General features: G+C 37.1%; 1 protein-coding gene across 5 annotated transcripts in view; it reads right to left on the bottom strand.

The window, feature by feature from the left end:
• Positions 1 to 1,075: 1,075 nt before the first annotated feature.
• The window catches only part of LOC124868700 (potassium voltage-gated channel subfamily KQT member 5-like), a 159,115-nt gene continuing 145,024 nt past the window's right edge, over positions 1,076 to 15,166 (bottom strand). For 2 of the 5 annotated variants that reach the window (XM_047366208.1, XM_047366207.1), the window contains 6 exons: positions 14,140 to 14,363; positions 11,925 to 12,036; positions 9,940 to 10,071; positions 9,659 to 9,766; positions 6,551 to 6,677; positions 1,076 to 6,020 (listed from right to left, as the gene is read on the bottom strand). In XM_047366208.1, coding sequence (XP_047222164.1) covers positions 4,755 to 6,020; positions 6,551 to 6,677; positions 9,659 to 9,766; positions 9,940 to 10,071; positions 11,925 to 12,036; positions 14,140 to 14,363 — 1,969 coding nt within the window. In that variant the 3' untranslated portion in view covers positions 1,076 to 4,754. The remainder of the gene's footprint in view (positions 6,021 to 6,550; positions 6,678 to 9,658; positions 9,767 to 9,939; positions 10,072 to 11,924; positions 12,037 to 14,139; positions 14,364 to 15,166) is intronic. The other 3 variants (XM_047366212.1, XM_047366210.1, XM_047366209.1) reach the window with 2 other exon arrangements.

Below are 15,166 nucleotides of genomic sequence, written 5' to 3' on the forward strand. Positions count from 1 at the left end.
CTCGACAATTACCTTTTTAGATCCACTGAATTTCATAGCAAACTTGTCAGCACTTATGCCTTGAGTTTAGGTTAGGATGACCAATTTTGTTTCTATTTAATAAATGTAAAAGTAATGAGAGATATTTAGTTTGTTTCTTCTATTCAAAAAGTTTGCATATATATATTTTCAAACTGCATTATGGCCAACCCCTTTAGTTATGGTTTCATCAGATCACAGGACATCTCTCCATAAATTAAGGCATTTGTCCCTGAGTGCAGGTGCAAACTCTGATCTGGCTTTATATGTTGCTTTTGGAGGAAAGGCTTCTTCCTCGCTGAGTGGCCTTTCAGGCCATATCGGTACAGGATTGGTTTCACTGTGGATGATGGCACTATGCTGTTTCAGCCACTATCTTTTGCCAGCAACATTTGTTTTGCTTTTGTTCTGGGGTTGTTACACAAATGGAAGCAGTGTGTTTGAGGTCCACCTAAAAAATACATCTAAAGCTGTATCCAACTGTGTCAAGTGCTGTGAATCGGAAGCTTTGAAGCCATGATATCATCATCTGGGCTTTCCCAAATTGTTAAAGGCATAGTGATTTTAGTTCATGTAAACGTCTAATTTTAAAGAAAGTAAAAAAAAAAAATCTCTCATTATTTTGGAATTTAGCAAATAGAAATAATGTTAATCTTAACTGACCTAACGTGGGAAACGTTAAGTCTGATTTAATATGTCAGAAAAAAAAATGTTATGTATCTTTTTATACAGTGTATTGAAATCTGTTTTTATCTGCAATTATCATAACCAAGAAGACATATTTTGTATGTGTAGCACACCTAAACAGCATTTATAATTTTTTTTTACAATTTTTAAAACTATATTACAAGGTTTTGATTTTACATTTTTTTACAGAATGAAATATATTTAGCAATAAATTTACTTCATGGGTTTTTGAGGGCAGTGGCAACATTGCTAAAGGAGCTGGGGTCTGAAAACTATTCATATCAAAAATAATATGTTTGGGTTTGCGGGACTGATTAGTTGGACCTCTGTGTTTGTGAATGATGTAGTGAAAAAAACCCCAACAACTATCTTGAAGAATTCATTTTAATCATGAATGAGAATAAGAGTTCATTTGCATTTTTATTAAATTTCAGGCTTCCTTAATCTAACAAAGGTTATTACTAATGTGTAAAATATGTGGACATAATTTAAATAAATTAAAAGAAATAAGACAAAACCTTAATATGGCAATTGCCCATTTTATGCCCACTAGCAAAATTATAAAAAACGTAAACTGTAAAGCAGCAACTTTAAGTAAGGAATCAGATGCATCTTTCAGAAAACTAAAACACAGATATACCACAAAATCAAGGCACCGGTATACAGTATGTTATAAATATCGTGAAGACTGTAAAACAGAGCTTAGGTGCTTTTGATGCAGTTATTTATAACCCAGAATACTAAGAAGAAAGAACTTGCAGTCATTTTCAGTTAAAGATCTATTTGGACATGAAAGGCTCCTCATGCAAAAGATATTTAAATGTCAAAGGGAAAATAATGTAATATCATTTAGAGCAAACTTGTGGCTGACCAAACATATCCAGGGCATGAATGTATACAAAATGACCATGCTGTTAACTAAAGGTAGAATGCGCTGTGCAAAAAAGCATACTTCACATTTCCTTTTCAGACATACTAGTTGTGAGTTTACTTTGAAACATTCAGAACTGCACCATAATTAATTACTGTTGTAACAGTTTTTTTTAACAGTATAAACTGACCTTTTACAGCTATTCCAGCGAGGGTTTTTTCCCCCCTAGTATCATAGTAGCTTGCTGAAACTAGTAAATGTTGATACAGTTTTCATAACCTTGTCTGTGTCTATCCGTATACATAGTCAGTTCTGAAGGTAAGCACTGCAGGACTGATGCAAGTTTGATTTGCTTCTGAGAGCCCAGTAACCAGTAGAAGGTTTGTGGAAAACCGCAGTTTCATGATACTTATACTCTGTTTGCAAAACCTTCAGGGATAAGTTTGAATCAGAGATGCACCAATCAGTTGGACTGTTATCGTGGATAGATGTCACTTCCTTTCAATTGCTGTTTTAATTGCCAGGCATATATATTGCTTGTGGCAAAAACAAGTTATTCACATCCTTTTCACTGCTAAGACAAGTAGTAAAATCAGATGTATGCAGTTCTTTGTCAATCTGTCAGATTAAAATGGTATGCACCTTTCTGCTCTCATGCACAGATACATTTATAATTCTTTCTACTTTAAATTTGTACAATTTTGTTTATCCACAGGTCCTGGTATTTAATATAAAGCTACAGAATGTGTCTAGGTACTGCAAAATTTGAGAAAACGAGTTAAGTCTAATCACAGCATCTAGTTCTGCACCATGCAACAGGAAGAGAAAGGTGGTGGCAAGTTGTATTTTCACTGCTCAACAGTTTAAGCAATCTTGGGTTTATACTGAAAAGATACACATTTGGATTCCAAGTCCAGTTCAAGAAGTCAATAATAATTTCCGTCAGGAGCAATGTTAAAACAAATGGCAAAACACTAAAGGGTGGTTTGTGATCACACAATTTCTAACCAACAGAATTTGTACACCAGAAAATGACATTCACCAAATGTTTCAGTCCATAGCAGAACCAGCTCAACTGCGTCAAATTGATCTGGACATAAAAGCAGCTGCACCTTTTCCCCATCCACATAACTGTCGCTTCAACAAAGAATAAGTTGCAGCTCAACAGAAATTGAAACATTTATCTGTAAGTATTTTTTTTTTTTTTTTTGATGAGATACAGCTGCATTAGTTGCCTTAGATCATACTTTCAGCATGTTTGCACAGCAGCTTCAGGAAACGACATGAGGATCTTCACCGAGCAGCAGTACATAGAGCAGTTAAAAGGGACAAAGCATAATTAGCTCAAGGCTCCTAGATAGCACAAATCAACAATGTGTGAGCTTCTGTCTAGGCTTTGCTAAGTTGTGCTAAACAATGTAGCCACAGTGAATTAATTAAAAAGTTTCATTTTACAAACTTGCTATTTCATTGTCCAGGTTTTGCATAAAAAAATAGGTCTTAGGCTTTTCTCTGTCCACAGAAACTCAAAGAAGCGGACATGAATGGTGGAGCTTGAAGGTTTACAGACGGTAACAACTGTTATGCCAGTATAACAGATTGTGTCTTCTTCTGTTGTTTAGTTTTGCTCTTGTGTCATGCATGAAATATTTCAGAGCAGAGAATGAACCCATAAAGTGTTTTGGGGTTAGTTTATTGGATTAAAAAGCAGCTTATAAACAGACGTTCAGCCTCCAGACCTCTAATACTAGTATGGATTACACTGTAAACACACATAAAGGCGTAGTCACATCGGTCATTCAGTTTGGCAAAAATTCTTGTTCAATTTGAAGAGCAGTAATCCCACAGCATGATGCTGCCACCACCTTATTACACTAAGTATTTTTCTTGTTTTAACATAGCACAACATTAACTTTTGAAATTATTTGATTTGGAATTGTGGCTCAAAAGTTGTACTTCTTTTGGTCACAATGTATTCTCAATGGTTTTGGGAGATTTCAGTTAGGCCTGGTTTTTTTGTGAAATAAATTATTTCTTTTTTGCAACCTTAATCCAGAAATATAGAGAATATAATAGATAATAGATTGTTGCCACATGTAGAACACAAGATGTACGAGTTGAGTATTCCTGTAGCATTTCATGTGTTCGTGCTGGTCTCTTGGAAGCCTAACCGACCAGTTGATTGACTTTACATTAATCTTGAACAAATGACAAGATTTTGTAGTGCCACTGGTGTCCTATATTTTCTCTGATTAGTGATGATCATCCTCTGTGCCATGGGATATAAAATATGCTGTAACTTCCTTTAAAACCTTCTCTTGACTGATACCTTTATAAGTGATCCTCTGTAACTTCTCTACAATCTATAGCTTTAGCTAATGAATGCAAATAAGTCAAAGTCAGGTAAAAGAAAAAAGAACACCTAAACCTAGGTTGATCAGATTGACCTTAACTAATGGGAGCTGTGAACTGCTGTAAGAAGACTAAATGGTGAAACTGAATCAGAGGGTGTTTCCAAAAAGTAAGAGTTAGAGGGTGTGCTGCACACTTCTGCAACCAGTTAATGTTTTACATTTCCAGCCAAAAACAGAAATGTTGTATTTTTCAGTTGCACTGTTGAAAAGTTTTTCATGGTCTGTTTTTAACACTACAAAAAGCTGGCAGTTTAACAGTGGTGTAAACACTTTTTAGATTCACTGAATTTTATAGCAAAACTTGTCAGCGCCTTGATTTATTGACTAAGTTATTCAACAAACAATATTCAAAAAGGGCCTAAAACGCAGAAAAAAAAAAAAGAAAAAAGAGATGGTGTTAGGTGCCTGAACTTGTAAATGTAGTTTCAAATCTGTGCTTTTGCCTGAAAACATGCAGTTCATGCTATATAGCAGGGTCTCAGATCGACCCATCCATTATTTAATTTAACACAAAAATTGTGTTCTACTTTTTTCAAGCCTTCATCTTTTATCTCAGATTCGTCTAACATACATTAAAACACAGAGTAACTCATGCCAACATAATTAACCTGTATGAAAAAAAACCTGTGAATCTTATCAAATGGAAAAAGATACAAATAAACAAAAGACAAAACCCCAACTGAGTTTCCCAACCACCTCCCTTCAAACAGGATAAAAACAGTCTCTCAGGTGAGATTTGTGTATCTTCCGAACAATTAGTTGGTCTATTTTAGCCGCACGTGTGGCATGTTCAGCAGTTCGGCGCTGACAGAAGAGGGCGATGATGGAGGACCACCAGCCAGGTTTCGGTTAGAGCCCTGGGTCCCTGCCCCTGCTCTGTCTGCTGTCCTCAGGTGGTCTGAAGAAAAGGAGAGAGCCTCAGATGTGCCCTGTGACAGAAAGTCAAACCCCTGAACCTCCATGTCTCTGTCACTGATAAAGAGGTCCTCCTCACCCCAACATCCTTGACCTCTCCCTCTTGCACCACCACTCTCTCCCCCAAGGTCTTGGCAACAGCTGTTGAAGCCTGTTGGAGAGTCACTGCTTGTACTTGGGCTTGCAGATGATAGGCGGTGGCTTTGGTGTGGACCATGAACAGGACCTACCTGCACCAAGTCCTGTACTGACATAGATTTGCCCATTCCTTGGTCCATATGGATGGGCCTAGAGCAATAATCTGGGGCTGCTGGCATAAGTGGCTCCAGCTCGAGACTCATATGTCTCCTCCAGGAGCCTTCCTCCTTAGCATTAGGCCTGGCATTACCATTGGGGCTCCCTTGTAACTGTTCCCCTAATGTGCTTAACCCAAACTGAAGTCCAAGGTCCTCCCCAAGATTGTGGTCCTCGATGTGGCTCTGTAGACCCCTGCAGAAGCTCTTAATTTCAGGAGAAGCCTCTGTAGAGGTTGCTCGCACCAATTTGCCAGGGCAAACACTTTGTCTGGAAGGGGGTGGTGGGAGTCGTGCCAAAAGAGGAAAGCCTTCATCTCCTAATCCTTGGCCCCCAGAACTGCTGGTACTGTTCGGGGTGAGGACAGTAGGGGAGCTCCCTACAGCCTCATCAGTGCCACTTTCAGGTGATGTGGCCTGAACCTGTTTATGATGTGGAAGATGATGATGATGATGATGATGAGGCAGCGGCGATGGGCTAAAAGGGGAAGATGAAAGGCCAGAGGGAGGAGTGGACGATGAGGCATGGAGATTGAGGTTGAGCTCACTCTGAGGGGCTAGAATGAGGTGGAGTCCTCTCTGGGAAAGCTGCGAGTTGGTTGATGAGCGTGTGGCGAAGCCGCTCGAGTTAGGCACTCCGCCGCAGCTGACCTGAGTGGAGCTGGAGAGTTCCTTAGTAAAGACCGAAGAGTTGTAGTCAGAGGTCTGTTCCAGCTCAAACAGGGGCAGCGAAGAGAGAGTGAGAGCCGAAGAGGAGCCTTTGCGCAGTACTTGACGATAAATGTCCAGCAGAGAGTCCAACTTTGACTCAATTGACTGGACCTATGCAGAAAAACAATGTTGACAAGACTGAAAGGTTAAAAAAATCAGGGCTACAGCCAACTTTGGTGCATCTCAGTGAACTTCAATATCATCCAAAAGTCAATTGTAACTGTTGCTTATGCACTTTTTAGTGCTTCCTTCCACTCAACTTTACGTACAGCTAGCATCACTGACCTTTTGTGGCATATCCTCCTTAAGCTCTTTTTAGCGATTGTGTAGGTTATAACACAACATTTATGTATCAAAAATCCTTTCTCATCAGTCCTGTGTAATATTCTAATTCTTTAAGACAATGAATTTTGGGTTTTTATTAGCTGTGAGTCACAATCACAAAATAAACATTTGAAAAACACATTCTGTGTGTAAACAGTCTATTAACATGAATTTCACTTTTAAACTGAATCACTAAAATAAATGAACTTTCTATGATATCCCTATTTATAGAGATGCACCACTCTAAAGCTTAGAAGCATAACATCACTTAGCAGTTCCCCATTAGACAATATGTTTGCCACCACAGTGTCACACACCTGCCTCTCCACCTTACAGACGCGGCCCAGCATGCTCATGTCCTCCAACGTATCTCCATCAGACAGGAGCTTCTCTCGTATCTTCTTATCCAGAGGGACCTGTCCCTTCCCGAGGATCTGGTCCACCCTAGATTGACACAGAAAACAAACAAAATATGTATGTGTCAGGAGGGAAAAATTATTTAAAAAAGACAGAATTGCGACCCAAAGCCCAGAAAAAAGAAGAAACGTTAGGAAAAGAGAATAATTCATGACTTTAGGTGTATTTGATTTCTGATTAGAAAACTCCAGACAGGACTCGAGACAATGATAATTCAATGTTAATTTAGCTAGTAGTTCCCTCCGCATATTTACTTTTATTTCATTTTTTCCCTATTTTGCTGGAAAATGTAACTTTTGAAGAAAAAAATGCAAACTTTGGGATCGCAGAGGTAAAACTTTAAAGGTTTTAACAAGTTATGTATAATTTCCTTTTACTTAGATAAGTGTTTCCTATTTAGTCCGCCAGCCTCCTGACAACATTTTTAAAATTTGTCTAAAATTTTATCACTGTGGCATGACTTTTTTCTGCTTTTGATGAAGGATTTGGAAACTTTATAGATATACCAGGTTTTATTTATTTCTTCAGCATGAAATTTTGTAGGAATCCACGATTTTTGAGTTCTCAAAATCTTAATTTGTACCTGAATTTAACATTCTCTTAAGGTAAAAAAAAAAGTTTTATGTAAAAAAGCCTGTTTAAATATTATTATTATTAAATATTTTTAAATCATTAAATCTATATTCTTAAATAATAATTAAACTAAGATAGATTTTCTGTCCTGATGGACAGTTTAAAGCTTTAGCTTTTAATTCTTCTCCTATAATTAATATTTAAAATTTGTATTTATTTATTTGCTTTATTTAAATTACAAAAACATTACAATATTTATATTAGAATAACCATAAAATAAAGTTTTACTTTTAAAATCAGGCAGTTTTATTTGTTAACTTTAAAAGATAATCATTGCCTTCGCAGAATAGATATGTTTTTACTTTGAAGCTTATTCTTTAACATTTTTGTGTTTGATGATCTTTTTTAATCTATCACATTATCTATGTTATTCTGTCTGTAATATTTGATACATTTTGAATTACTTGCTTCCTCATTTCAAAAACAGGCAAGGTTTTAATTTATTTATTTAACCAAGCTTCATATCTAAGTAATTCTGTGAAACACTGAAATTTGGCTTACTTTATTTGAAATGAGAAACCGCTATCAAACACATCAATTCAAGCATAATTTTAGTTTACATTGAAAGACTGCTTCTTTGTTTGACTTTTCCTCTAACAATTTATCTATTTGAAATTATAGAAAATTCACCTAATATAATCAAAGAAGCCTGGGAAAACCATTGAATCTAAAAGGACCCAAACATTTAAACTGAAGAGCACACAATTCTTCTCCAGTACCTATTTTCTGATTATATGAGTGCGAGTAGTTTGCAAGGTTACATAAATGCAATGTCATAGGCATCAATTAGTTACTGTTGCAGAACAGACTTACAGCCAGATCTGAGCTACTAAGAAAAAAATCCCTATAAACACAATTTAAAATTGTTTCTTTGCAAAGACCCAATGCAATTCATTCCCTAAGTTTAAGAGCTGTGATATGCCTGAATGACTCATTGCTCAGTGACCTGACATTTTCAAAATTTTTGTGCAATGTGCAAAAAACACATAAATACATATCAAACAGCAACCAAAAAAATAGAGATAGGACCTTACAGAGCCTGAAGAATTGCTATATTTAATGTCTGTCTCCCTGATAAACGAATAAATAAATATATAAAAACCTGCCAAAGAATGTATGCAGATCAAGGTTTTTCAGAGTTTTAGGAAAGCCATGTAAGGTTGCTCGTCCAGTGTCCCAACTCAAACAAGGCAGACATTACTCAGAAAAACGTTTGCAACACATTTCAGGACTGCTTTCAGAAAGTGGGTGTTGTCATCAAATTATAATTCTCCGGATTGCTGCCATAACCACGGCTTCTGTGTTACACTGTTACAGTTACCATAGTGTTTCTTTAAATAATTATAATTCTTAAATAGTTATAATTCCTTTAAATAGCAATAAAAAAATAAAAGTAATGTTTAGAATTGCAAGTTAACAACCTCAGTAACTGCACCTCTAATACTGCTGTCAGTGCTTTATATTTCATGTAACACTCTTAAGTGATTAAATCCCTTAACCAAGTAGAAAATAGGTCTTATGTGTCAGAAAAGTTTTATTTTGGGCACTATTGATATTTTTCTGATGTGATGATATGACTGCATGAACCATGACATATTTCTTTTCTACTTCTACTGATTAGGGCCTTCTGCTGAAGGTAAAACATAGGTACAGGCAGCATTTTAAGTCTGCGACAGCAGGGGTCAGAGTTGCAACAGGAATGCCAGATAAGGCATAACATTTGCACTATTTGGAGGCATATTTTTCTCTGTGTGCGACAGTGACATGCTTTAACATCAAGCTCCAGACACCTAAGAAATCCTAGAATTTAAACCCGAAACAGAAGTGGATTAACACTGTTAGTGTTTGTTCTGTGGATCAGAGGACAGAGGAAAGAAAAGGTCTGCTCGCCCTTCCCTGCTCAGTCAATTCAAAGTCTTTTACACAAAGGTTAATCTACAAATGCCGCAGAAGTGCATCACTGACAACATGAAAAATAGGTAAAGAAAAATTCTGGAATTACTTCCAATGCATTATACTTATAACTGGAAATATACTGATTACGTCTTTTTTAGTCAATGCTAATTCTAAACAAAAAAATGTGAATGGAAGCAGATGGTTGATTCAACGCTGGAAGTTCTTACTTTTTATGTAATTAATGAATCAAAAAACAAGACTTTTTTTTACTATGCTGGTTACAGATCAGATCACAGATCAGAGGCTGATTCATTGGTGCTACTTTGCTTATGACCCAACGATAAAAGACATATAATTATATTATATATATATATATAAATTATATAATTAATTATATAATTTGCTTGATTTGACTGAGTGGCAGGTGAGGAAAACCCAGGTGGGATAATAAGAATGGAGGATTATGGGGGAATTCTGACCCCCTGATGGAGTTCTTTCTCCCCTGGCTGTAAAGCACAGTCAAGGAAGGGGAGGAAAAGGTCTTGGTTCTGGTGCTTCGGGTCTGTGGGCCAGCTATCATGTCCAGCCTGTGAGGAAAGCAAAGATATACACAAACAGAGGAACATATGTGCAAAAAGAAAATAGATCACATTAATGTCTTTATGCATATTCACAATATGCATTCCTACAAATACACACACAGACACATCCATCAGCTCAAAGGCAGCTAAGTTAGAGTGCCGCCTGTCATTGATCCTACCTGGTCTGCAGACTCTTAATACGGCACAGCATGTCCAAGTGTCCTGCAGAGTACTGCTCAATCACATCCTTCACATCATATGGACGCAGAGTCTCCTTAAACTTCTTCTTTGCTACATGAAACTTCATTATCCTGCAGGAAAAGCATAGAAACATTTCTAATTCAGTCAAAAGAGGGCATTCCAACCCAGTCAGAAAGAGTCTGCAGCAGTTCCGCCACAAGGCTATTAAAATTATTTTTATCTTTCTCTTTAAATGAGACATGTTGAAACTACTCTACTAGTTTGTCCACAGAGGTCTGAGCACCTGAACATTTTTCTCGCAAAATCTCCTAAAATCAAGTGTGGTTGTAGTTGTGTATTCTAGTGGTGTGCATGTTGTGCAATTTATGTGAAAAGGTTCATATACATGTGCTGCCTCAAGGCTGAAATCAGAATAAATGTACATTTACAGAAAAAAAGCCATCAAGGACAAAAAGCAATAAAACCAAACTGAGGAGGAGACAGCTTTGAGAAAGGAATCATTATAAGAATATGAAGATAGAAAAGCTTTATAGATAATATATTGATACAAAAGGCATGACAAAAATGGAAGTACATTTTATGAAAAAGCTTCTTCCTGCTACCATATGAAAAAACTGTATATTTTCATAAGCAAGGAAACTCTGCAAAAAATATGCAAAAAGGACAAAGCTGTTCAGTAAAAAATGACTTGTGTTTCAAGGTTCATACATCGGCTAGACAACGTCTCTTGTCCAGAGACAGCTGAAGCTATGGATCGCCCCCATAAGGAAAATAGTTTGTAAAATGCATTGAGCAAAAGTTTTAAGTCACTTCTTGAGTTTGTTTCTATGCAGTTGGAGTTTAGTTTAATATTTTCATGTGATCTTGAAATTATTTTAAAAAAAAGCAGTCAAGATGCCCATGGTAATTCTGGAGGAGTTGCACAAATTCACGGCTCAGGTGAGAAAGAGTCACAAGGAAAGCCATTGATGGAGTTTGTCACAAGCATTGTAGAGGATAAAGCAAACATGTGGAAGAAGGTACTCTGGTCAGGTAACATCAAAATGAAATAACATTGGTCTGCATGCAAAATACCCGTTTCTTTCATACAGGGTCACAGAGGAGCTGGTGCCTATCTCCAGCGATCTATGGGTGAGAGGTAGGCTTCTCACATCACAGGGCAACATACACAGGACAAACAACCATGCAAACATCCACTCAGAACTAAGGGCAATTCAGAGAGACCAAAAAAACCTAACAGCCATGTTTTTGGACTGTGGGAGAAAGCTGGAGTACCTGAAGGGAACCCACGCATGCACTGGGAGAACATGCATACTCCATGCAGAAAGACCCCGGCTGGGATTGGAACCAAGGACCTTCTTGTTGCAAGGCAGCAATGCAACCAACTGCTCCACAATGCAGCCCAGAGCTTGAGCTATTTTGCCAAAAATATTGTTAAAATGTAAGTTTCTAGATGTGCCCAGCGGGTATGGAAACAAAAAACACCCAAAAAAGACCTGTTGCACTCATCGCAGTGAGGTGGTTCTAGAAAGCATTACCCACACTTTTAGATTTTATCCATAAAAAAAAAAACTATATATTATTTTCTTTTTACTTCACAATTATGCACCACTTTGTCATTGTCAATCTCAAATAAACATCAAATAAAACATTGATGTTTTATTGGTTTTTAAAAACTTGATATGCTTATGAATACTTTTGCAAGGCACTGTAGTGTCTTTAGTAATCATGCACAGGTTTGCAGTGTTTCAGACCATACTAACTATACTTCCTGAACGTACACTACACTACAGGAAAAAAAGAAAACTATAAAAAAACAACTTATGGTCATTTCAGTCCCTTGAGCGCAATCAGGGGAGCTGCTAGACTGCAGTAGGCTGCAATCAGGCTTTGTTTCCATTCAAAACACAAGCGAAAAAAAGCATTAGCTGGATGGAAAAAGTATTATTTTCCTTTGACAAACCTGACAGCTCGGATGACAGTCTTAACTGAGGGCAGCAAGTCTTCGACGGAGATCTCACAGTGACAGCCCTTTTCATCAAAGCCGTCTTCGCCGGTCACAGCGGAGTCTGCTGCTTAAGAAACAGGCAGAAGAGAAGGATTGTTCATTTACTTGTATAGTGAGCAAGCAAACTATGTGTCACTGGTGGTATTGTAGTTGAACACAACAGCAGATTTTAGTGATCTTTATTATGATCCAAAAAGTAAAACAAAAAAAAAAACCACACCTAAAACGAAATATTTTACTGATCCATAGCCGAACCTGAAGTTACCTCGTTAAGCCACTAATCCTGATTTGTATATAGCTTCTGCGTCCAAGAAGAAAGTATTTTAAGGCTTCTTTATGTGTCTCATAATGATGACAGGAGGATTTAAAGTGAATGGAGAGGGAAAGAGGGAAGAACTGATTTGAAGCATCTGGAACTGCAGACTAGTTGTAAAGAACAGGTCTCTGGTGTTCCTTTAGTATTTATTGCCAACAGCAGCTCTGTTTATGGGCCTTCTGAGTTACGACATCCTGATGAAGTAAGCACGGGGTCACGGTGAAGTACATGAGCTTTACTACAGAATCAAATGTAAAGACTGTAGTAGAACAGAGCACGTGTGAACAAAAATGATAGTAGAACTCATAAACAACTATTTTGCCTGTAATAATGTCATATCTAAAATATTTTTTGGGATTTGGCTCACCTAACACTTGTTTCCACTTAGCCAGCTGGATAGCTCTGCCACCCCATATGGACAGTGGAAGAAAAACACAAACTCTTGTTTTTTTAGGTTTAAATGGGTTACAAACATGGTTCCATTTCAATTTTAAGCAAACCGCTCTCTGTAACAGTGACTTGACATTCCAAATGTGGACGTTTTGTGGTTTGCACAAGTCAGTTTTATAAGCACCCACTGCTATAGGCAGCCTACAATCAGCTCCAAACATTATGATTTCAGACTGCCAAACTAATGCATATTCAAATGACCCAGGCCTCCTCTGAAGGTGTTCTGAACTAACCCTCCCTCATAGCATCTTGAGTGCATTCACACCTGTACGTATTTAGTGTGTATTTAGTGCCAGGTGTTATCAAGTCCTTAAATGCTTATAAGTCTCATATCTGGACTGATTATTTGAAGCACAGTTATTGAACTTTGACACTTTTATCACCTTTGTAAAAATAAAAAATAAACACTTTTCTAATGCCTTGTTTGGCATCTGAAACACCTTCGATTCTGCTCAGGTCAAAAATAAAAGGTTCAGTTTAAAACCCTTATTTAAAGGTGGCTTGAGATAAAAAAAAACAACAAAAAAAACTTAATGGTTGTTTATATATTTTTGTTTATTTTTGCATGAGTGAAAGTTCTCAGCCTCAAGCAACCAAAGGCAACCAAAATACTGATGGGCAAATAATAATAAAAGACAAAGTATGTTATTATTTTTTAGAAATGGAAAGTTTTATCTTTTAGAAAATGGAATAGTAATTAAGAATGGGAACTCAAGCTTTTTTTCATACTTCATGTCTACTCTGCATACTTACCCAGTTGTAGAAAAAGATTGATGTAAATTCCAGATTCCTCAATACTAACAATAAACAGAATAAAACACTAATGTGATTGATTGTATTTGTGATAGGTAGGGTTCCTTGGGGAAGTTATTAGTAGTAGGTTTCATATCTGATGGGTTTCTGACATCTGTAACTGCTGCAGGTAAGATATTAACTAAACTCTCCAAAGAAACCTATTTAAAAAAACAAAAACTACAAAGCAGATTTCTTCTGTTTTTGCTTTTTTTGGCAAACTTTGATAAGTCAGATCATGAAATACATTTTAACATGTGTTATAGTAATTACAAAATAGTTTTCAAATGATAATTACATTTAGTTAGGAAAAAAAAGTTATCCAAACCAACCTTGCCCTACATGAAACACAAACTGCCCCCTGAACCTGATAACAGGTTGTGCCACCCTAGGAAGCAACAACTGCCAGGGGGCTGTAAGGGGGTGAATACTTTTTTACCCAAATGTTCCAGACATTTTAACATTCTAAATGTGATTTTCTTCGTTGTTTTTGTTTTTTTTGTTTGACATTTTCAAAACAGTGAAGCAATTTTAAACTTCTGATTGGCACAACAACAATTATCCCTGTAAAGCATTCAGTAAAACATTGGGTGGGGGTGCAGTGTCACTGACCGTCAGTGGTGGACCGGGACTGGCTCTTGAGCCGCAGTGAGGGTCTGAAGCGCGTGCGATCATTGAAGCTCCAGCTCTTTTGAACCTTGGCGGGACTGGTGCCCTCGGTGCCACCGTCGGCCACCGGAGAGCGCCGATCGTTTACCGAGGACGTCTGCCGGTTCTTGATGCTCTGACCGCGGGGGCTTGCCATCCTTACACGCTCTTTGAAGCTTAACTTCTGACTGAAAGTGGGAGGAAGAGGAGTTGTGCAGAGGGAGTTTGGAGTGTGAAACAGAAAAAGGGAAATATGGTTTGATGTGAAAGACAGATAAACATTTTTTAATGATCCAAGTTTCAAGTCAGTTACAGAAATTTGACTCAACTTTCGGTAAAGGTTTGCTTATTTATGTGGTATTTACATCATTCAGAGCTTTTTCTGAGATAAGTGTAAAGAAAAGACAAACATGCATTGCTGAAAGCTCTGCATATAAAATGCAAGCTGTGCTTTGAGGTGATGTATAAATTACCTTACGAACAACTACAGGAGACTATTAAGATTTTACAAATTCGAGCAACTTTTCATCACAAAGGAAACAAATAACATATCTCCATTTCTAAACTTGGTTTTTAAAAAAGCAGAACTTATGCATACCCCTTAAACGTTTTTCAAGCTTTGTCAAGCTACAACCACACACTTCAAGGTATTTTATTGGGATTTAATGTGGTAGACCACCACAAAGTGATCCATTCTTTCATCAACAGTCTTAACTATGCTAAAGCTTCTTGCAGCTTCCCTGTTCTTCCCAAAAAAAAAAAAAAAACATCCCTATGACATGATGCTGCCACCACCATGTTTCACAGTGGAGATGGTGTGCTCAGGGTGATATGCAGTTTTAGTTTACTGCAACATGTAGCATTTTGCAGATAGGCCAAAAGGTCAATTTCGTTTTTATTTTACATTGTTTCTCTATTGTTTTTTTATTTTACATAATTTTTTTTTTGTCTTTATATATTTTTTGCTCTGAAATGTAGTTTTGCTGCTTGG

This window comes from Girardinichthys multiradiatus, chromosome 5, assembly GCF_021462225.1.
Source record: "Girardinichthys multiradiatus isolate DD_20200921_A chromosome 5, DD_fGirMul_XY1, whole genome shotgun sequence".
Taxonomy (NCBI): domain Eukaryota; kingdom Metazoa; phylum Chordata; class Actinopteri; order Cyprinodontiformes; family Goodeidae; genus Girardinichthys; species Girardinichthys multiradiatus.